Genomic DNA, 22444 nt, shown 5'->3' with positions numbered 1-22444 from the left:
GAAGGAAAACTGGATTCTGATATTTAAATATAGAATTGAAAATTTAAATGAAGGAACAATTCAAAAGCATTTTTGTATGTTTTTCTTTCCTGATGGAAGTGGTGAAAATGTATCTTCACACTATAATGACACTCAGTCCTTCCTTGCATAAGGGGTTCTGTTGGCTTTTGGAATGAAGTCATACTATTCAGAAGTGTAAAGTGGGAGTTGAATAGTTCAGATGGTGTGAGACAGCCAAGTACGGGAAAGAGTGTTTGATTGTATAACTACTATGACTGACTGTAAAGTACACAGAGAAGAATCCTGCTGATCACTATATAAAACATACAATCAGTCAGAATTTCACATGGAATTTAGGTCTCATTCAAATAACGGGACATAGCGATCTCTAATTCTCCTGTAACTTTACATAGGGACTCAACTGAATTATCAGCTTGCATATGTATCTTCATAGTTCCTTTTCGCTTTATAGACTGCTTCATTAGTTCCAGTAGACTTAAATTATTCTTGATTTACACCACTGTAAGAAGAATGGAGCTGTTAAATCCCTCTGGAGTTTCCCTGTTTCATTTATCTGAATATATCTTAACAGCATTTTAAACTACTAAATGATACACTTTTTTTCAATTAAATTATGAGGAGAGTGAAACACACTTCTTTTTTTTGTTTGTTTGTTTTTGTTCATGGAAGAGTTGTAGATCATTCAGTTTAACTGCACTGATTCCCCAGCTTAAAACAAGCCACAGAACTTCAGTTCATTGACATCTGAACTACTCTGAACAACATGGTAAGTCACATACTTGCAGTGCTGTTTGCATTGTGTGTCAAACTCCTGCTGACCGGATGAAAGCTAAGAAAACAGTGAAAAGGCTGTTGTTACAACCCTGTTTATTGTGTCCATTTATAGCATTAGAACATTGGAGACTGAACTGTGTGTTTGTTCATTTTCAAAGCAACACTGAAGTTGTTAATATGTTTTACCATTTATCACTCAGTGAAGAAAACAAAAACCTGTCTAAGCAGGTAATATCCCATACCTGTACTCCAGTCAAAATAAACAAACACTGTATCAGCTCAAACCACAGCCCCTTCCTTGGATGTTTCCCAGTACTGCTCTGGGTTTTGTCACTTCCTCATAGGCGCCCCATTCTCTTTTGTGCTCTCTGCCCCTGCACTGGTCACTGTCACTTGTCTCAGGTTAGTACACACGCTGGCACACTCTGAGACTACATAAAGTCACAGACACTCAACCAGCTGTTCCAGTTCAGGTCAGACTGTGAGACAGGATGACGAGAGTGATACACTGGAAGCTGTAAGAGGCAACATGTTTTGAATGAAAATATGCTGCGTAGAGCCCCTCCTGTGAACATAGCCTCTCCTTCTTTCTTCCCCAATTAAAGAGAAGGAAGAAGATGCCAAACGTTTGTAGGTGCTTTTGGCTGCTGACCAGGAATGGCTTTGTATTCACTGTGGTTTAACAAAGCTGCAGTTACAAAGCAGAGGCATGGCAGCTAGAACTGACTCATGCACCTCGTTTCCTTGGACAAATTGTACAGGAGCTGGGTACAGTTTACATTTGGTAACCGTTGGCATAAGCTGCAGTGCATATTTTAGATTAAATAATTGAAAATGTTCTGGTCTTTTCATAAATGAATAAAGAGTATAGGAATTCAGACTATGGAGCTGTGGGCATTCAAACCTAGTCAAGTTTTCTGTTCAAAGAATTATCTGTATAGTCTGTACCTTTCCACAGATACTGGGTCTTCTTTCAATGGCCTGCCTCCTACTAGAAACAGTATTCTGTCTTCTCAGCAAAGGCTGCCTTATTTTCTTGTCAAACAGTTTCTAGAGCACAAAAGCACGTGAGTTTCAGCAGCAGCTAGTTGCTCCCTCTTTGTCCTCTACCCTTGTTTCCTTCCAACTGGTGGATGTGGATTCTTTTTAGAAGCCTACTGTGTAAGAGGGAAAAATTTGAGTAATCACCTTGTTCCTCCCATTAGAAGAAGCTATCCGTTCCTCACCTTTGTTTTTCTCACCTCAGTTCCTGTAAATACTTGCTACAGTCTCAATGGACAGGCTTTCACTCTAGTGCTTTACTGGCTTTAAAAAAACCAGAAATCATTATGGTTTTTTTCACACTATATCTGACCAAATATCTGCTTATGCAGTTTGTGACCAGGATGAATAATATTTCAATGAATTCTCTCATGCACTGCTTTTGTGTGTGATGAAAGAGAAAGAAAGAAATAGGATGGGAAATGTCAAACTTAGATAAATTTCCTATATGTAGCATATCACCTTTTGCATGAAGAATTCTGAATTCTTTAGAACTCTTAAACAACACTTTTTTTTCCATGCACTACGTGGATAGCATTCTTTTCATAGATAGCAAAGTCTTAGTTTTGTGATTTTCCCTGATGATCATAGCAGCTTACTGGCAGAATCCAGAATATAACCCAGAGATCTAACACCAAGTCCCCAGAGCACAGCAATTACCACTAGGTTTTTAAAAAATATAACAAAATACATTAATCAGACAAACATACCATTAATGATAAATACTAAAAGTAATAATTTCTCCAAATGAACCATATGTAATATGTATAAAAAAAAAATTATCCTTTTTAACTAGGGGACTAGTTTTTTATTTGATTTTGATCTAATTTTAACTCTGAAATTATTAGGGGCTTCAGTAAGCAGTTCTAGTTTTTAATATTTGCAATTCTTTCATAGGCACCATACCTCATATAGCTGCAAACAAACAGCATCTATGAATCCAACCTGCATGCTGGGAATTTTATTTTTCTTCTCTCTGTTCATTAGATCCTGCAAATAAGAAGTAAACAAGCTCTGTATTTAAATGCATTAAATAAAAAACCCAAAGAGACAGCCTGGAACTAAAAAGCAGCAGCATAAAAAGCACAGCAAGCTCAGCAGGGTATCATTACGTATGTTACGGTGCAGGTATTCTGAGTGCATGACTAGCCTTAGGAGGTGTTCCTTGGACTGACAGAGCCCAAATATCTAGAGAAACAGACAAGCTTACTTGTTTAGGATAGCGTGCAAAAAGGTACCAATTTAGGAGTGTATTTCCTAGACAATTTAGTAATACTAATTTAGGAGAAATAATGCTGTCTGTTCTTGTGGCTCAGAGATAATGACAAAGTGTTGGTGTTTGGGAACCACACAAGGAAACTGACTACTAGGAAGACAGGGAAGGAGTTGGTTCTATATTCTGGGCCCTGGGAGAAATAGTGGCTTTTGAAAGGAATGTGTAGTGCTGTTTGTGGAAGCCGTTTTGAAAGAGGTGATTCTGTATGATTCTGCCACTTACTGTTGGTTCTATGTTGAGTTCCTTCCGCTCTTTATCTCCTTGATCAAAGAACTCAGCAGCTACAAGCTCAGCAATCTGTAAGAGATTTCACATATTGAGCACTCTTTAAGTTTCCTTGCTACCTATAAGCAAAACTGGTTCCTGTGCTTCCTCTTTTCAGGATATATTGAATTGGGACCCGCTATAATGAGACTCTCCAGCTTAACAGCTAACTTTTAGAATTCTTCATGCACACATCTGCATGTGCTGATATTTCTCTGACAAAGCAAGGTGGATAAAATGGCACTTAGGCCTCTCACCACTGAGAACAGTTGGAATGATCAACACATAGGAAAGGTCAGCCGATACTAACTAGAGTGTTGTATCCGCTGACTGTCTTGTAGTAATACAGAAATGTTGGAAAGAACAAAGATTCCTGATTTACCTACAGATTACTGCTAACATGGTGACATAGCTAAATGCATAGATCTTGCTGCAAAGACCTGAGAAAGTCTTAAATCTGCATACAGCACTTTGAAGGACTGCTACTTAAGGCTCTGCATTCCACCACTGCCTTTGCCATAAGGACTGGATGGAGGAGGCAGAAGCTCTTACGCCAAGTTTATATTTAGCAAATCTTGAAATTAAGCATATACCCGTTGCTGAACTGGCCATGGTTTGGTTATGGCTGATAAATCACAAGCAGTCATCAGCATTGCTCTGCGGAAGAAAACAGGAAGAAATCTATGAATTGCTGTATTGTGAAATGTATGTAGCCACCAAATCAAGTGATCAGTAAAATAGAATATCAAATTTCTAGGAACATCAAAGTCAGAACAACAAGTTAAATTAAATCAAAGTTGTAAAGATATCCAGGGCTTGATGATGCGGTAGACTTTTGTCTGTGTGAAAAGAGCACACAGAAATGAGCAAATCTGGACTGGGTCATCTGTTGTATTCACATCAGATGAACTGTTTCATTCTCTTTGCTACTGGACAGACAGCAAGCACATTTATCTATTTCTGACATTAGCAGTGACTGCCATTTTGTTGACAGCATGATGGCCAAGGCCTGAAATAGGAATAGACATAAAACGTGGCTAAATTAGAATGGTGTTTAAAGGCCCTGAATTTGAAATATAGCATCTTCCCTTTCTCAGACAGCCTACGTAAGCCTGCTTTTCTGTAGCTGTGAATTACAACATGTGTCTCTATTCTTACTCTTCTATTCTCTTCACTTCTTCCAGTAATAAATCAGCTTCAAAACAAACTGCCTGTCCTGAATCTTTAGTTATTGGTTTCAGCAATTATTTAAGTATAAATTATCAGCAGCAGAATAACATGGTACCTACACAGGAGCCCTACACTCTTTGGGAAGAGCAAAAATGCTCATGAAACTCCATGTGTTACTTAACAAAATTTATTATACAGTCTGCGGACTTAGTAATTCAGATCTAGAGTCATTCAGTGGTGTATATACTAATGCCAGTTTGTACAGGCCCAGAGCACACAGATCTGCTCATTTTAATGAAATGAACAACACGGCATGGTAAATTGTTCACCTAATAATATTAACTAAATTAATATTAGTTAAAATTAATTAATAATATTAACTAATCATTCTGTGTTTACTTACAAAAATAGCTCCTTCTGTGTAGGATCTTCCCAATTAAATTGCTTCTTCCTTAGAAGTTCAAAAAAGTCTCCTCTCCTCCTTTAAAAGAAGTTTAAACAAAAGATTTTGCAGCATGCTGACACAATCCAAACATCCAGCACTGACTATCCAGCCAAACTTGCCTCTGACTTACTTTATGTATAGTGCTAGGTCTGTGGCAAGAATAGCTTGTTTTATCATTTTCAGTGTGGCCTTGTATTCTTCAATAGAAAGGCTGCTGAGAATCTGATTTCCCTTTACAAAAACAAACAAACAAACAAAAAACAACGGTTACCAGTAAAATGGGCAACAGCATACCAGTTTGCTAAAATGTCTCTTAGATACTGGATCATTGTAAGTTGCTTGCTGATATCCGATGTCATTCTTTTACTCTGCTTCCTTTTGCAGATTCCCTAATTTAAAAATAATTTTTCCAGTCCTCTTGAGTAACGGCAGAAAGCTGCACAGCAACAGCATCATAATTGACTATTACAAAGTGAAACTGCAGGCAGAGCAACATCAAAGCCTTTAAGTCCGTTTCCTTCATCAAAATTAAATTTGCTACTAGCTGTATCATAATATTTCTCTTTCCTCTTGCCCACCTCCCTGAAACACAGGAATGATAAGATTCCAGTACCTGCCTATACGCCTCATGTAAATGAAAAGGCATTATTTTTTAGAAGCAATATAAATAAATAACAAGCTATTACATAGAAATCTAAGATCAGCAGCCCACTGTTAAAGCAAAGCACTATGGAGCTGGTGAAATGGCAACTTGCCTCCACTTTTTTCCATATTTTCCTGTCTGCATAGGAAGGAATCATTACAATACAAAGGATGTTGGATGTACCATGCCTGTGGTACAAAACAAACTGAAAATATACTGCTTTGAAATGATTGTGCATGCTGAATAACTGGTCTTAGAATTAGTTAATAATATAGAACAAGAATGTAGTTTTATTTGCATATTTACTTTACTTAGGTTTGGCTTCACTTTGGAATGTCAACATTAGCAGTGTTTGGTTTGGTCTCATCAGGACTGCTTTGTTTATGCATAGGCCAGAATGTTTTTTTGAAATGAGGGCAAGGACTTGGGTTTGTTTGGTGGTTCATAAGAGGTCACGAAAATGCCAACAAAGCCTTTTGTTTCCTTTGGTCCAAGGAAGCAGGAACTTAAAAGGATATTAGCAAGACTCCCCTTATCAGGGAACACTCGGTAAGGTTTGGTGGCACTCTGAAATGAAGCTGTGATTTCAAAACTGCTGCATTTACTTTCTTTACCCAAAAAGGAATAAAGATCACTTAGAGATGTACGAGGGTGGGAATCTATCCAAAAGCTAAAAATAAAAAGTAGAATAGGGAATGATTTCCTTCAGCATGCACGAAAATGTGGCACTCACTGGACTATTCAGGATCATAAGGCATTGATCAAAATGATGATGCTCCATGATTGAGTGGCAATACAGTTGAGCCAGTGGATGTTCACTTCTGAGGAGTAAAAAGACCCATCAGGTGGAGAAATAAAATTAAACATACTACTAATCCAGAAAATCTTCCCTTTTAATGTCCTCCTTTTATTATCAATTCACTCCCACCCACCCATGGTTGTTCTTAACCAGATCCTTTTTTAACGGTTTAGACACGTGCCAGGCATATTTAGTCAACTCAACTATTGAGCTTATAAGCAATAACACAGACTGAATTGGAAGGCCGCTGATAGCAATGGAAAAATTCCTGTTGACCTCAGTGGACTCCGGTGCAGGGCCCAAAATGCTGATCAAGTAATTTCCCACTGTTGGTAACTGTGTTGGTACTTCATTCATCACCACTCTCTTCATGGCTGAACTACCGCAATATCGTTACTTTCCCTTTGCTCAGGGCAAAATCCAAAAGGGAAACACAATGTTGGTTATACAGGCGGTGAAAAACAGCATGAAACCAACTATATAGATGCAGAATTTAAAGCTATCTTAGTCTAGAAAATAGAATTTACTATTTGAGTAGCTTTAGACAAAATACAGAAACTCCTCCTCTTTGAGGATTTCTTATTTCCCTCCATTCCTCATTGTGTAATACGGTTCTTAGCTTTTGCTACTGTATCTTAACTTTTAGCCCCTGGTTCCACATTGCTTATCCCATCTCTTTAACTAAATTTGGATTCTGTTGGAAGTCTGTTTTGCTGCTGATCCTGAAACTATTACTATTATTATAATCTGACCAACAAATGTTTAATCATGTAAGAGATTCTTAATAGCATACAGTTCCATGGGATTTTTTGTATGGTTAAGGATCGTTCAGATGAATTAGTGGTTGCAGGATTGAGTCCCTGCGTGAGTGCACACAAGACTCAAATGGAAGTCATAAGAGGAGACCCTGGGGATTAAAGAAGCACAAAAATGTAGAGAGAAAGATGGAAAGACAAACAAAAATGCGGAAAGGGAGATTAAAGGATGCGAGCCCCTGATGATTGTGGGCTGGCTGCCCAGCACCTCCTCTGAGACCACTGCAAAAGGACTATAGAGCAAATATGCTCGCATGTTTCTGTATGGAAACAAATTGTAGAATGGTGCCAATGCATGCTGGGTGAAATTCCCATTGAGTTAAATGGGATGCATACTGTGTTTCCTAAAGTTCATCCTGACTGAAGAGAGAAATATGTGAGAAATATCTTAGGTTATCTTCCCAAGTACTGCACCAAACCAGAGCTTGCTCGGTACTTACAGACCCTGTCTGTCTGGGAAGACACAAGTACTCAAAATAAATTCAGATCCTACTTCTGTAGTACACAGCATTTCTGTTAAACCACCATGCCAGGCCAAAGGACACCATTGCTTTCTGAACACAGTAGTTTGGTTATGCAGTTTTCGTGCTTTGTGCTTGCCTACTTTACATGTGTGTTTGGAAGAAAAAGAAAACAAAACCCCTGCATATGTCCCAGAAGACGTTTAAGCAGTTCATTTCCTGTAATTTCTGCTACCAGGACCATTTTCATTTTTGAGACCCTGTTGCTTAAGAAAAGAATCATATGCTAAGTATCCACTCCCCTTGCTTCCAGTGAAGAAACAAAAGGGATCCATTCCTGGAAAAAATAACTTTTCACTTAGACTCAAATGAGAGATTTAAAAACAAAATTTGTGGAACTTTTTATTGAAAAAGAATTATTAAGCTGTAATCATCTCTGTTTTACAGCATGTGTGAATGTTGGATTTTGCTGTCTATGACACTTTCCCAGGACATTTTTGAGAGGAGATGACGCATCTCCAGATGTCTTCCAGGAAATTTATTTTTAAATAAATAAAGCAAAAAATAGCTAACCGGTTCCAATAACTGCAAGGCTACAGTTACTGCTGGAATCCCCTATTAGGAAACTGGAAAAAGGCTACTCTCTCAGTTTTGTGGGGTTTCGGGTTGAGTTTTTTTCCTTTACACATTAGTCTTAGTGTTATTCTGAACATATCTGAAAAGCTGAAATTCTGCTTCAGCTTACTTATTTTCTGCCTTTCAGTATTCTCTGCCTCAAACAAACTTTGCCTTCCCTAATATCTGACTTTACACACAGCAAGAACAGCAGACCACTTCTTCCAAAAAACCACTCTCCAACTCTGCCAGAAAAAGATACAAGTGTACATTTCTGAGTATCTTTTCCCCATCTCTGGTCAGATCAGGACACATTGCTGTATCACAGTCATCATATTATACCATGTTTTAAGTCAGGCTATTTATTTAATTGAAGAATCTGCTGTTCCTTGAAGTGAATACTAAATTCACTGAAAAGCAGATTTGGGGCAGATCTGAAACTATTAATAAATTTTAACAAAACATGTAATTTTAGTTAAAAATTAAAATATGGAGAAGATTTTAGAGGAATTCCGATGTTTTTTGATAACTTCAAAGTGAAATATTTTATCTAGTAAAAATATTTTCTTTCAAGGTTTTAAAACATATTTTGACTTTGTGCTTTATAATTTTTTTGCTGTATTTCCAGAATGGATCCAAGTTCAAGAGTAAAGATAACCCAAAATCAGTGCAAAACAGTCACGCATTTCTCGGGTGATTTTAAATATGTATCTTATCAAATCAACTTAGAATTCTGGAAAAACATGGCTAACTCATGAGTAGAGCAGTCAGAGGTCAAAATGGTATGGAGATACTTTTGTCTTAGATGACTGCAGATCTCAGCTTTGTGCGGGCCTGGACTACATGGGGGGACCCCTGGCTGAGCAATCTGAAAAACTGCATGTTTCCTACATGCTGTCCCGTAGAAGCTGGGATCTTTTGCTGTCACTCTATGGGAAAAGGGGTATGGGACATCTGAAACAGGAGCAGGAAGATGCTGCCCCTGCACAGTCTACAAGGAGTTCACTTCATCTGCCATCATAGTCAGTAACAGGTTGTGCATCTTTGCTTTGGGCTCCTTGAATGTTTCTGGCTGTTCTTGCACTTACTGCTTTATACAAACCTGCTCTGTTGTACAGCCTCACAACATCAAATCAATTAGGTTGTACTTAATTTAGCTCTGCGATTTTGGTATTCATCTGTTTTTATTTAACTTCTCTTAGACTTACTTACCTTTGTATGTAAGAGTTGTTCACTCCCCTGTGATCCAAATCATGGCTTAGAGTTGCTATCAGCAAAGCCAGTGTTTCCAAGTCAGTCAGTTTGCTCTGTATGTAAGAGTATACAAGAAGTGAGTTAGCTTTATAATAGAGATTTATTCTGAGTGATCTGTATTAAATGTGCTGTCTTGTCTTTATCCACATAGCAGGTATGGTTCCGGCCCAAAGAAGACAAGGATGTAAAATGATGTGCTGGGAATAAGGGGTTATCTCTGAAGTTGTGGTGCACAGTAGTAATCATTCTTCACAGGCCTCAGTTCAGTTTTCAGAGGAAACATCCTTTAGCCCTATATATACTAATGAGGAAACTGAGACAGTAGAAGAGAAAGTGACTTGTATAATGTCACCTGGCAGCAAAGAGAGAGCATTGGGAATTGATTTTAGTTCTGGCCCCATGACTTGTAGCTCAGCTCCTCTGTTACCTCGAGGGAGTTAGGCTACATTCTCCAAATAGGTATAAAAATTCATTATAGAAAACAGAATTAAACAATATCTAACTCATTATTAAATTATTCTGGAGCTTAGGTTAGGTTATGGTTGGACTCTATGATCCTGAGGGTCACTTCCAACTGAAGTGGTTCTATGATTCAACAAGGATTAGTGGAGAGGTTACAGATTCTCTTTTGTGACTACTTTGCATCTTTAATATTCAATAGAATTCAACAGCAAATTTATTTATATCTGCCCTGTAAGAAACATAGTCTGGACAAAACTACAGTATTCATGCAGTGTTTTGTAATGGCACAAGAACAGCAGGCACAACAGTCGGGACAGGAACTTTGATCAGCTAATGACAGCCCAGCCACTCTGAGGCTGTACCCTGTGTACAATCAAATTCAAATTTTCTTTAAGCAGTTACAACTTCTGTGGATTTGCATCTGATTTCTAGATCATTAAACCTGTCCTTACTCTAGGCAAAAGACAAATCAGTTTGGAAATGGCTGATTTTATGTTTCTTCTAGGAAGATGTGGCCCCCAGTGCTTGCTTTTCCACTCAAACCAGGGAAAATTGACTTATGTTCAACAACATTTCTGCCTCCAGAATCTAGGACATGAAAATCAGTGTGGAGTGAACCCAACAAAGTTAGGAATAGAACAATTTATGGAAATTGCAGTGGAGGCTGACAGGATTCCAAAAATAGCAAGCAAGCTATTGGAGATTGCTAGGCCACACACGGAACAATACTACCATGTCCATTTCAGTATAAAAGGAACATGAAAAGCCCTTGCCTTTGAATCTTCTAGCCTTTTTTTGTTAGGGAGACAAACTTTGTAGAGGAAGGGAATGCCTCTTTGTTGGTATTGTGTTTTGATCTACAGATATAGGATTTATTTATTCTCAGAAGTGCTTGCTATAAAATAGTATAAACCCACTAATAACATTGTCTGTAATCAAACTGAAGAAACACATTAATTAAGAATGAAAATAAACATTATGTTTTCTTCAAGAATATAAAACCAAAACCTAAAAACATATTTTGAAAAAAATGAATCAACATTTTTCTTATGTTGGGGATCATCTAGCCCCTCAGTATTTGTATTAAAGAATAACTAGGTTGTTTTCAAAACAATGATGTCTTTTAAGTGGAAGGTTGAAACATTGTTCAAAAGCATTGAAATGAGCATTTAAACCTTTATTTCAAAAAAAAGTTCTGCTGTTTGTCTAAGTCTGTACTCAGCTCTATGCTTGAACTTAAATAAATTTCTGTTGAATATTATAAGGAAATATCCTGAAATAAGGTCAGTCCTTTTCTTCCTCACCCTTTTTATTTGCTTGTAGCATAATCATTAATTTTAAAAAAGGACATAATCATGTACATGCCTTGAGATATTCCTATTGGGAACATCCACCTGATCATTTCCAGAGGAATGAACTGAAACTGGGTACGTAACAACACAACAATAGTTTCACAAACCAAACACTTAAAGCCAGAAGTCTTCAACAGAATTCTTTTGATTTCACTAGCAGCACTGCATCAACTATGCATCATTACAGAATTTGTTGTGCTAAAAGATTCTTAATGCAGAAACACCAAAACCTACCTGAATTTTACCAGATTTTAAAGCAGCAAACATGCACTGCGCTGTATTAAAGGCATGTCTCCAATTGTGATAAGCAACATTTTTCCGATAATTTTTCTTCACACTTAAAATCCATCTGCAGAGAACCTTTAAGAAACAGCATCACATGGTTAACTGAAAATGTATTAGAAATATATTATTTTAATTAAAACAAATCTTCCTCTAACCCAGCTTGAAAATCATCTCTCTTACAGGAAAAAAAAAATCCCTTTAACCTCAACAAAGTTAAAATATAACACAATTGTGAACATAGGTAAGAATACGCTTATAGCCACTAGTTCAGCCTCTCATTGAGTACCTATTGTAATACTTGTGGTTTCAGGTTTTTATTACTAACGACTAAATGTGTCAGACACAGTTCAGAAACTGAGTTATATTCAGCTAACTGGAAGAAAAAAATTCTTGTTTGTAATGACACATTTCATAGAGACAATTTATTTTTTAGTTACAGAGTTCTCTTAAGAGCTGCTTTGATAGTGAACATGTGGCTTTTCCCTCATACCAGCTTGTCAAAAGACAAGCAGAATTGGACTTTGGAAAGCAAATAAGTATATATGAAGACTGCAACTACTATATTACTGGGTAGGGGTTTTTTATGCAGGAAGAAAGTATGTCCTGGATGTTTTACACAACAGTATTACAAGTTGTGGGTTATACTTTATTTCTAAGGAAGTGAAAAGGTATGAAGGTCAGGTAGTAATTTGATGTGGACTAGAACAGATCCCTTGGTTTAAATGGCCACAGCATACTGCCTTATGGTAAATACTGACTGAGGACCTAGGCCTTGGTTTGTTCAAGAGAAGTTTTTGTGTTCATAGTGAAAAATGTACTGACAGAAATGAAAATCCAGTATCATTCACCTACATAAACGATTCTCCACAGACAAAAGCAGCAGTATTCTCTTGCCTTTCCACTGTTAAAAAAGCAGTACTGGGCTACTGCCAGTTTTCTTTAGGTCTAGTATGGAAAGACGAAAGTCTGGCTTCACAGCTGTCAACATTCTCTTGCTTCTATTGAGACGTGTAGTTATGTCTATTGTCACGGTGTTACTGGTTTTACAAATCTATTACAATTTCTCCACTAGGAACTAGAAGTCCACTCATTACTATGCTACCTGATACCTTCTCTCCTGTTGGGACATATCTCTTAAGGAAGTACAAGTTACTAGGTAACAAAGTACTCCTTTCTGCCCTTACACTCTACTAATCTAAATTGGTCTATAAACTGGTGATGTAGAAAATAAATACATGCTTTCTTTTACTAATTTGTTTGCCTACTGTGTCCTCTGAATTTTTGTACTGAGCTTTAGCAGTTTTGTTGAAAAATACGTAAAGGAAAAATTAAAGTATTTAAAAAAGAAGGTTTAAAATAGAAATTGTGTGTATTGACTGGAAGAGGCCTAAGAGATTACCTAGTCTACCTCCAGGCCAGGAGCACAATAAGAATACCTGTCTAGATCACCTCTGACAGATGCATATCTACAACTAGATTTACTGGTAGAAACCTCCAGGGAAATTTCCACAGCCCACATAACTAATCTGTTTCAGTCTTTACTATCTCCATAACTATAGAGTTCCCCCTAAACTCTAACCTAATCTTTTGTGGGTGAAAGACTAAACTGATTGCTTTTACTACCTTGTGTGGACATAGAGAACAACCTCTATTACTGTCCTCTTTGTAACTGTCTTTCACTTACTGAAAAGTTGCTATGATCTCCTTCCTCAATATTCGGTTTGCTGGAGAAAACCAGCTTAATTCATTCAAACTTTGATCAATCTCCTAAATGGTCATTTAAAAAAAAAATTAATTTGTATCTCTGTGTGTCTCTTCAAACACGAGCTACAATATAATTACTCCGTGGGCCTAAAACCCCACTCCTCTGTCAGTAAAAAATGAAATTTGCCCCAATTTTCTACTAAGACACGTTATTGACTTTTACATAGTTTCTGATATTATTAGCTGTGAAATGTTTTTGTCTGTTCTTGCTACCTATTCTTTTGTTTACCATTCTTAATTTATGCATTTGATTGCTTTTGTTAGTCTTTATATATTTATTCTTGCTGGTTTTGAAATACTGCAATAGATTTTAAAACTCATTTGAATTTTAACCAAGTCCTCTATTTCCGCTCTCCAAAGTTTCTAAAAGCATTTTACAGTCCGTTAACCAAATAATTCATCATTCAGTGGAACCAAACTAAGGACAAATGCAAATACTGCCCACTTGAAATACCCTCCGTATTTGCTAAGTACTCTTTAATACAGGTTTTCAATTATATTTACTGTAGGATCATTTCATTATTCTCCTGCTTTTCTTTAATGAAGTTGTCTTTTTATGTGAAGAAGCATTTGACAGCATTCATACCTCATGTTTCATTTGGAAATTTTGCACTAGGTTGAGATCTGTGAACATTCGAATCGTACACAGTGTTGTTTCAAAATCTGATAGCTCGAAATCACTGAAGTAGAAGTCAGTTAGGTTGAGAGACTGTGCAGATGGTACTACAGCAGCCTAGAGAAGAATAAGAGAATATAGTTTAGCACTAGGAAAGAGAAAGCATAACATAAATACCTGCTTTTTCTACAGAGTAGTGAGATACTGAATTTTACCTTCACATTATACTGAAACCTGATAATTACTTCTCATTTATCTTTCCTTAGCCTTTCTTGTTTAACATTACCTTATTTGGTTAGATTTAACATGCAGTTTTCCATAGATCAAGAGAACAAGGAAAGGATTACCTGGTCAAACAGTCTGTTATCTAAATCAAATTGTAACCAACAATATGTATGAAATTGGGAGACTGAGATACTAGGGCATTGGAGTTACATGTTTGTTTTTATGTACGTGCAGACATCAAAATCTGTAACTGCTGAAATTTTTCTAAAAGACGGTGAGAAAATAGACGTCAGTGTAGACCAGCTAGAACAAATTGTTCCTAACAGAATCCACATGCAGCACTATGGTGTCAGAACATGTCCACAGGGAGAGCTTTCTCAGGACTAGAAACCTGAAAAATTAGGGTTCACCTGTGATCAACAATCTTTAAAATCTTTGGACAAGGTTTTTTATTTAATTTGAGTACCATCATAAACCTTCAATGTGAAATTTGAAATTACAAAGTAGACAAAAAACCCCAACCCTATACTTTTTAAAATCTATAACTTTCATTGTCAGTAATACTCTATGTACTGCAACTCTACTCTTTCTAGTTATAAAATTCAGAGTATAGGTATTAGTTGCCCTTCAAAATGCAGATGTTAAGGTTGCTAAAAAAATAAATGGTAACTCTTACACTATAGAACAAAAATTAGTACCAGGTTTTTCATTAGAATAAAAGGTGGAGTTCTCAGTGCTGCTACTTCACAGTCGTTTCACCTCAGTATAAGTATGGAGCAAAAGAAAATCAGGTAAAACTGAAATGGTGAAGTAAATAAACCTATGTGTTTATCTTCCTTTTTGTAATTCTAGGGGAAAACATTTCTGCAGCATGGGGAACTGTGTCCTAGAAGGCTGCGATTGAAAAGGACGCATGTGTTGTAATCTACAGTATTATTACATGTAGTGTGCAAATCAACTCTTTCCATTACTACGTGTAGTCATCTCTGTTCCATATGTTTGCTGTTATCTTTCCTGTGTGTCAGAATTGGAAAATCATGAAAGATTATGAAAAATAATATTTACACAGGAAACGAAATTCCAGCATTCTTTCACATTTCTTGTACCAGTAATTTTGTGTCTCTCAGTTTGGATTCATGTGGTATTTCACCTACGAGCATGTGAAAGAACCACCAGGCCTGCATGCTTGGTGGAAAATAATGCAACCATTCAGGAACTCTCATGACATAATTTTGAAATACTACAACTGCAGCCTGGTATTTCATGAGGAAAGGGGCTGGAAGGACACAGCAGGAGCTCAACAGAACGCCTCATGCCTGTGTTCTGACTTCATTCATAATTTATCTTGCCCTTCCTTGATCGCCTGCCTTTGACAGCCACAACAATAAGTTTCATTTCAGCTTAGACATAAAAAACTGCACTGTCTAGCTAGTCAAGTGTTATTTAACTGAATTAGATATTTCCTCTTTTGCTTGCTGAAGCCAGGAGAGCTATCTGCTGTCCCCCCACTTTACAACATGACAGTTCATCAGCTATTTTAATTTCAAGTTATTGAGCTAGGGTCAGCTTCTGTAAGCTCTGACCCAACTACAACCTCTTGCTCAATTTCTCCACCTCAGGAATATTATAAACAGCAAGAAATGAAGAAAATGTGCTAGTTAATCCCCCTCTTCGCATAACTGTGACTTTTTCATTAATATTGCTTTCTATAGGCATTGCAATAACAATAATTAATAATGAGTAATTAATTAGTGAGTCCATTTCATTACCCAGTTAAGCATAAAAAATAATTTAAAAAATTTGCCTTCTCTTATGATTGAAAAACCTACAGATAAAGCTTATAACTTCATTTCATATGCCAAGGCATTACCTTCAAGGAAAGCCTCAAGCACAAGAATAGTCCATTCTGACATGCAGGAAGTCAAGCGAGCATGGGAAAAGGCCAGCATGGATGAACAGGGAATTCCTGAGTGAGCTCAATGAAAAAATGAAGTGCACAGAAGGAGGAAGTGGGGATGGGCTACCTGGGAAGAATATAGAGACGTTACCAAAGTGTGCAGGTATGTAGTTGGGAAAACCAAAGCTCAGCTTGAGTTGGAACAAGTGAAGGATGGGAAGGCCAACAAAAGTGTTTTTTGTAAATACACTGGCAGCAAAAGAAAAATGTGGGACCACTGTGGTAACTTAGTGGCAACTATAAACTGTTTTGCTTTGTTTCATTTGCTTGGTGTGATAAAACACATGTTGCAGACAGTATCCAGGCTCAATGGAGGTGATTGATGCAATACAATATTCTGTAGTACATGGAAAAGACGATGGAAGTGAAAAATTTGACTGCAGGCTGATAATGAACAGAACAGAACAGAACAGAATAGAATAATAGAATAGAATAGAATAGAATAGAATAGAATAGAATAGAATAGAATAGAATAGAATAGAATAGAATAGAATAGAATAGAATAGAATAGAATAGAATAGAAGCAGAATAGTTCCAAATGGAAGGAACCTACGACAATCATCTAGTCCAACTGCCTGGTGAAGCATCTCTTTTATGTGCTATCAATTTATTTAGAAGAAAACAAGGCAAATCACAAAAAAAAAGTTATATCCAGAAGCAAATTTTCAATCTATTTTGGCTGGCTTGATACAATGACGTAAGTGCAAAATAAAAATTAATAAAATTCTGAAGCCAACTAAATTGCCATTCTTCTGCTGACCCTCAGTAGTGGAACAAAAGTTGTAATATGCAATGTGTTAGCTTTAACCACCAGGGAAGGTCCAGTTTCTGGACAGTGACTTAGTACATCACTGTAATTTAGGCAGCTGGATCACATCTCCATATGTTAAATAGAAGTTGTACAATCTGAAGCCAGGAACTTATGAGTATCATCTGTCTATCACTTCAAACAGGGTGGTTATATTAGTTAGCTGTTCTACATGCTGATTTCAAAACTTTAGTCTATGTGTTAATGGGAAAATAATCAGCACAAAGGGATCCCAGTAGTGTGGTAGGGATTATTCTTAATTAGGGGAAAATATTAGCACAAGTGCCTCACAAAAGTTTTTGGAAAGTCTTTGTCAGCACATCAGAAAATAAAGTTCTCTACACCTTGCTGACAGTTTGATTGCAAGGAAAGTATCATTTACATAAGAAATGAATTGCCACACATATTACCCTGAATCAGTCGTTAAAATATCTTGCACTGAACTGCTTTCTAGACTCACCTCTCTCCCTTGACTAAGACAAGAAGCTAAGGAAGTAAGTTTTAATAGCTTTTTCAGCTTGGGTAGCAGGTACTTGCTTTGTCACTACTTATCCAAGACTTAGTTTAAGACTACCCTGTTTCCCCAAAAATAAGACCTACTCCGAAAATAAGCCCTAGCATAATTTTTCAGGATTTTTGAAGATGCTCGAAATATAAGCCCTACTCAAAAAATAAGCCCTAGTTACAGTTCATTGAAAAAGTCAATTTAAATACTGTCCAGACAGCTATACATCTAAAAAAAGTAAGCATCTTTTGGAGCAAAAATTAATATAAGACCCTGTCTTACTTTTGGGGAAACAACGATGTCTTTAACATAAATGACTCTATTTGGAAACTGCCTTGGCCCTGTCTCTTTTCACATACTGCTACCTTTATTGATGCACAGAAACAGCAAGAAGTTTCAGAAAAAAAATGACAGAGGTTGATAACTGCAACATTTAATTGTGTTCTACTTTGTGAGTACAGAGACATAGGAAAAAAGGCAGCAATGATCCTGTTTCTCAAATGGCACTTGCTGACAACAGATATTGAAGGAGCAATATTTGCCCAGGGTTTGCTTTGGGCTCCATGTGGGGCTGTGAAGTTCTACAATACCCTTATTTTTAGTGCCTGTGTCTGGTTTTCTTATGTTTGTTCTGTTTGTTTGGTTTGTTTGTTTTTTCTTGCAGATCGAATGATCTGAACTAATCTGACTGCTCTGTTAAACTTCAGAGTGGTGGCTTCATAGCATGAAAATAAAGGTATTTGTTTCATGCCCTGTGATGTGATGTGAGGATATGTGGTATATCTGAGGCTGCAAAACCTGTTCAAATAGCACTGCAAGACTGTAGGCTAGAGGAAGCCAAATCTGGAGTACTCATCCCCAGTGCCTGTTGGAGATGGCCTGTGCTATGTGCTCTGGTACTGTGTGCTCTGATATCACCTTAGAAAGTGGTGGTTGACATGGACCGAGATTGTGCTAGGAAGCATGTGGACAGTTAATCAGGGGAGGTGGTCACTGTTTGAGTGCTAGGTTTATCATGGTTCTGTTTTACTTCCCAATAAAGATGTAACCACAGAGATTATAACTCAAGCACTAAAGAGAAACTATCAGAGATGTGTGGCATTGCTGGTCTTGCCAGCATCCCTTTATTGATGTGCAACAGTGTGGTACAACAAAGGTTCAAAATCTGTGTGATGCCAACCATTCTAGAATTGTCCTTAGTCTTGTGCCTTGCTCTGTGGCACCTTGCTTGTCCAATCCAGTCCAGTCCAATACTACCCAGCTTGTGGTCCCCTATGTCTACGTTCCTCTCCATCCCTCCATCCTTCCCATTTTCTTTTGTACAGCAGGGGTGATGATATTTTCCCAGAATGTCTCCTCCAACAGAGAGAACTGGAGAGATGAAACACAAGCTGGGCTTTGAACTACACTTGAAATCGTAGCTGTAGTTATTCTTTAGGTAGTGATTTCTAAACACAGAATTAAACATGAGCAGAACAGGACATTGCACAGAAAAGTAACCATAAAAGTAAAAATAACTGTTGCATTAACAATTAAATACAAAACTTCTATGTAAGGCCATAAAGTTGCACCCATACTTGGGATGTCTGGAATGTACCAAAGATATAAAATATACAACATTCTGGCTCAGCTGCAGAAAGAAGAATTCTCAATATTTTGCTTCTGAAATACTTAATCATTGTGAGTCGATATTAACATTGCATCAGCTGTTGCTGTCATGTAAACTCATGAGAATGGCAGTCAGTATACTCCTGATTGTCCTGTAATTACAGCTCTCTGGAGAGCTTGTATTTCTCATTGTAGGCATCATAACATTTCCCTTTTATTTGATGTATTGACTGAACTCAGGGAACCGGCTTAAGCTTCACTATAACTTTTATTTCTGGAAAATCTCCGCCTGCATGTTTAGGGATCACATCTTATGTAACAAACTGCCCTTTGCTGTTCTATTAATGAAATATTCCTAATGTAATAGTAAAAAATTCAATTACCGCTGTTACCTGCAGCTCCCTCGTTTCCTCCTCAGCAGCAGAAGCATGGTACGAAAGAACCTAGAGAAAGAGAAAAGCAGCCCTTAGTACAAACGAAAGAGCAATGTGATAAAAAGGTATTTATTGTAATGCAGAATTTTCAGCTTGCAGCTGCACTGCATTGCATTGGCCTTGCAGAGCCTGCATTGCTTTTAACGGCGCTTTCTGAACACATATGGGAAGATAACTGCAGCTTTCACAAACCTCCCACAGCACAGAACCTTCTTGAAATAATTAGGCCAAGAAGACATAAATAGTTTCTATAAAAGAGCAAAGAACTCTGATTTTCGCTTTGGAAAGTTTTCATGCCCCACTTCCATAGACAAATAATACATGAAACAACTATAATTATGAGCGTGACATTGTTGCCATAATAATTCTTTAAGGAGTCTATTCAGACATGAAGTTTTGCCCTAAATGAAACTTGGCAGAAAGTCTGAAAGACAATTTGTTTGTTTTATATTAACAAAATAAGCTCATATTTTTAGCTGTTGAGAACACAGGACATGAAAATGTTATGGAGTTTTTTTAACAGCTAGAAACTGCCATTTTTTTGTAAAGAAGCCATCTTATATACCAACCTATAATTTGTCTGAACTTCCTATATTATCTATGAAGTATTCTAGTAGGAGAGAGCATTGCCAATTTGCCATATAAACAAACAGCTCTTTTTTTTTAAAGCACTGAAATGATTTTGACAATTATTTTACCACTTTTTTATTTAACATGACTTAATACAGCTTTATTTGAGAGTTGTAACATTTCTTTTAGAGGCTACAGAGTACATAATCCCCATTTTAGGAATTCTGCAAACACTCTGTTTACATAGTGAATGTTAGGAGATCCAAAGTCTACACATTTTTCACTTTCAGCTTCAAGTTATCACCTCTGAGTAATTCAGCTTTTCAGACTAAGGCCCTCTTTAGCTGTTAAACTTAACAGTAACCAATTCAAAGGCTGAGACCAGATGACGTTCATCTTGATATGGTTTGATGGAGTCTGAGGAAATTGCTGAAAACCTACAATAATGCTGCTGTTACTCCACAAACCAGTTTGTCTAAAGGACTGAGCCAAAATCATCACAGAAAACCTCAGACAAGCAAAGGAAGCTCCTATTCTCCCAAACCATTTCCTCTTCCTACGCAACAGAACAAACCAGCTGTGTTGCCAATGTGTAGCCTCATGTAGAGGAAAAGATACATTCAGCTCACCACTAAATCTCTTGAGTGAAGTTAAAATACAATACCAAATAAAATAGTCTGCTGGCAGATACGGAAACAAGCAGAAAAATTGTTGTGCAATTCAACAGGCCACATGCTGTTCTGGGGGAGAACAATTTCTGTTCAGTATCCATGTGAGTAGCTGCACTTGTGTAGAACAGACAGGGTCTGGAGAAAATTAGGATCTGTGTTGGGCTAATTAAGGACCACATAGATTTTGAACTCACCTCTAATGTCACCATCTGTTTGGCCATGGCTCTTTCTACAGCTTCATACATCTGTGTATTCTGGATCCCCAAGCCACAAAAGATGACAAATGCTTCCAGGAACTGTTCATCATTTCTGTTGAAAGCCTTTATTTTGCCTGAGTTTTCTTCCATCTTATTCACAAGCTGGCAAACCCCTATGCCAGGATACAGAAATTAAAAGAAGTAATACCGAGAACTGCCAAAGTATCACCTCTTATATGGAACATCAAGAGAAAAATGAAGTCTAGGACAGTTTAGCCTACAGTACAGACCACCAGAATACATAAAAGTGACACACAGGAGTGCTGTATAATTTTCCCTGAAGTGTTTTGGGGTAATTTCACTCAATTACAGAAGAAATACTTAAACATTATATATTACTTAGTAGACTCAAAAGTATGTGTTAGGATTTATAAACCAAAAATGTAGGGCTTTACAGACTTGATTATCTTGTGCAATTCTAGGGTAGTTTTAATCCTGGCTTTTATTATTAATAGTCTTGTAGATTGATTTAATCCCTAAAGACAATTTGTCCTTTGGAGGCTAATTAAATTTTTGTAACCATGCCAAAAGAATATTTATGAAAGTCAGAACAGTGGTACACAGAATTTTCACTTCCTTATTTGAGTCAGTGCTGGACATTTTTTTCACTAAATGAACTAAACAGAGAATACCCCAGTTGAGGCTCAAAGTTTAAGTACACACACTGATTCTATGAGGGTGTGATCTAGTTACAGCCCACTCCAAAGACAACTGAAATAACTGAAGAGCATCTCACTGAATTCAGCTTGTTAGGTTTAAACTTGTTGATAGTTGCATCTGATTATTTCACGTAAAGAATTTCTGGACTGTCCTGTGCACATGCCATTGAAAGCTCTGACAGGTAACTTCAACCAGACTTTGCTGCAGCTTAAATCCCTGACACTATTTTAAGCAGAGGGAAATTCCCACATCTACCTCACTTGAGTTTTAGATAGTGGATGGCAACTTCTGCTAAGAAATCAGAACATTAATTAAAGTAGCTGCATTGTAATTATACATTGTTTTGGCCAGAACTGCTTTGGGGGTGATTTTTGTATTAAGTGAGTCCAAATGTTTTTTCACTCTCATCAGTATGAGTACTAACAGTTTTGAGGATAAAAGCTAACATTTTCCTGGCCAATTGCAAATAATGATCCTAGTAAAAATTAATAGTTGCAAATTGAAAATTCTGAAAAAATAATTTTCTATAAATTGCTATTGCATATCAGTTTGTGCTTTATGTATTTTATGATGAATATTTTGCAGCAGAGTGATACATTAAATATGTATTTAACTAGCAAAAGAGAAGATAACTATTTAGCATGATGTTTCCAGAACACTCCTAACAATTTGTAGGTTTTCTTATATCAGTA

At 37.0% G+C, this 22444-nt stretch overlaps 2 protein-coding genes across 10 annotated transcripts in view; one reads left to right on the top strand and one right to left on the bottom strand.

Moving 5' to 3' along the window:
• The window catches only part of PDE5A (phosphodiesterase 5A), a 135487-nt gene that overhangs the window by 6020 nt on the left and 107023 nt on the right, over positions 1 to 22444 (bottom strand). For 5 of the 8 annotated variants that reach the window (XM_021298669.2, XM_065062757.1, XM_005510661.3 and 2 more), the window contains 11 exons: positions 21030 to 21205; positions 19544 to 19603; positions 14028 to 14174; positions 11627 to 11752; positions 9537 to 9631; positions 6368 to 6455; positions 5122 to 5222; positions 4950 to 5027; positions 3970 to 4033; positions 3335 to 3409; positions 2743 to 2826 (listed from right to left, as the gene is read on the bottom strand). In XM_021298669.2, coding sequence (XP_021154344.2) covers positions 2743 to 2826; positions 3335 to 3409; positions 3970 to 4033; positions 4950 to 5027; positions 5122 to 5222; positions 6368 to 6455; positions 9537 to 9631; positions 11627 to 11752; positions 14028 to 14174; positions 19544 to 19603; positions 21030 to 21205 — 1094 coding nt within the window. The remainder of the gene's footprint in view (positions 1 to 2742; positions 2827 to 3334; positions 3410 to 3969; positions 4034 to 4949; positions 5028 to 5121; positions 5223 to 6367; positions 6456 to 9536; positions 9632 to 11626; positions 11753 to 14027; positions 14175 to 19543; positions 19604 to 21029; positions 21206 to 22444) is intronic. The other 3 variants (XM_021298671.2, XM_065062756.1, XM_065062758.1) reach the window with 1 other exon arrangement.
• LOC110364879 (WW domain-binding protein 11-like) overlaps positions 679 to 22444 on the top strand; it is a 58520-nt gene continuing 36754 nt past the window's right edge. For both annotated transcript variants that reach the window (XM_065062766.1, XM_065062765.1), the window contains exon 1: positions 679 to 787. The gene's annotated coding sequence lies outside the window, so the exon portion shown is untranslated. The remainder of the gene's footprint in view (positions 788 to 22444) is intronic.

The sequence above is a fragment of the Columba livia genome, chromosome 4 (assembly GCF_036013475.1).
Source record: "Columba livia isolate bColLiv1 breed racing homer chromosome 4, bColLiv1.pat.W.v2, whole genome shotgun sequence".
Classification (NCBI taxonomy): Eukaryota; Metazoa; Chordata; class Aves; order Columbiformes; family Columbidae; genus Columba; species Columba livia.
Note: the sequence above shows the minus strand (reverse complement) of the source record. Positions and strands in the feature narration are given on the sequence as shown.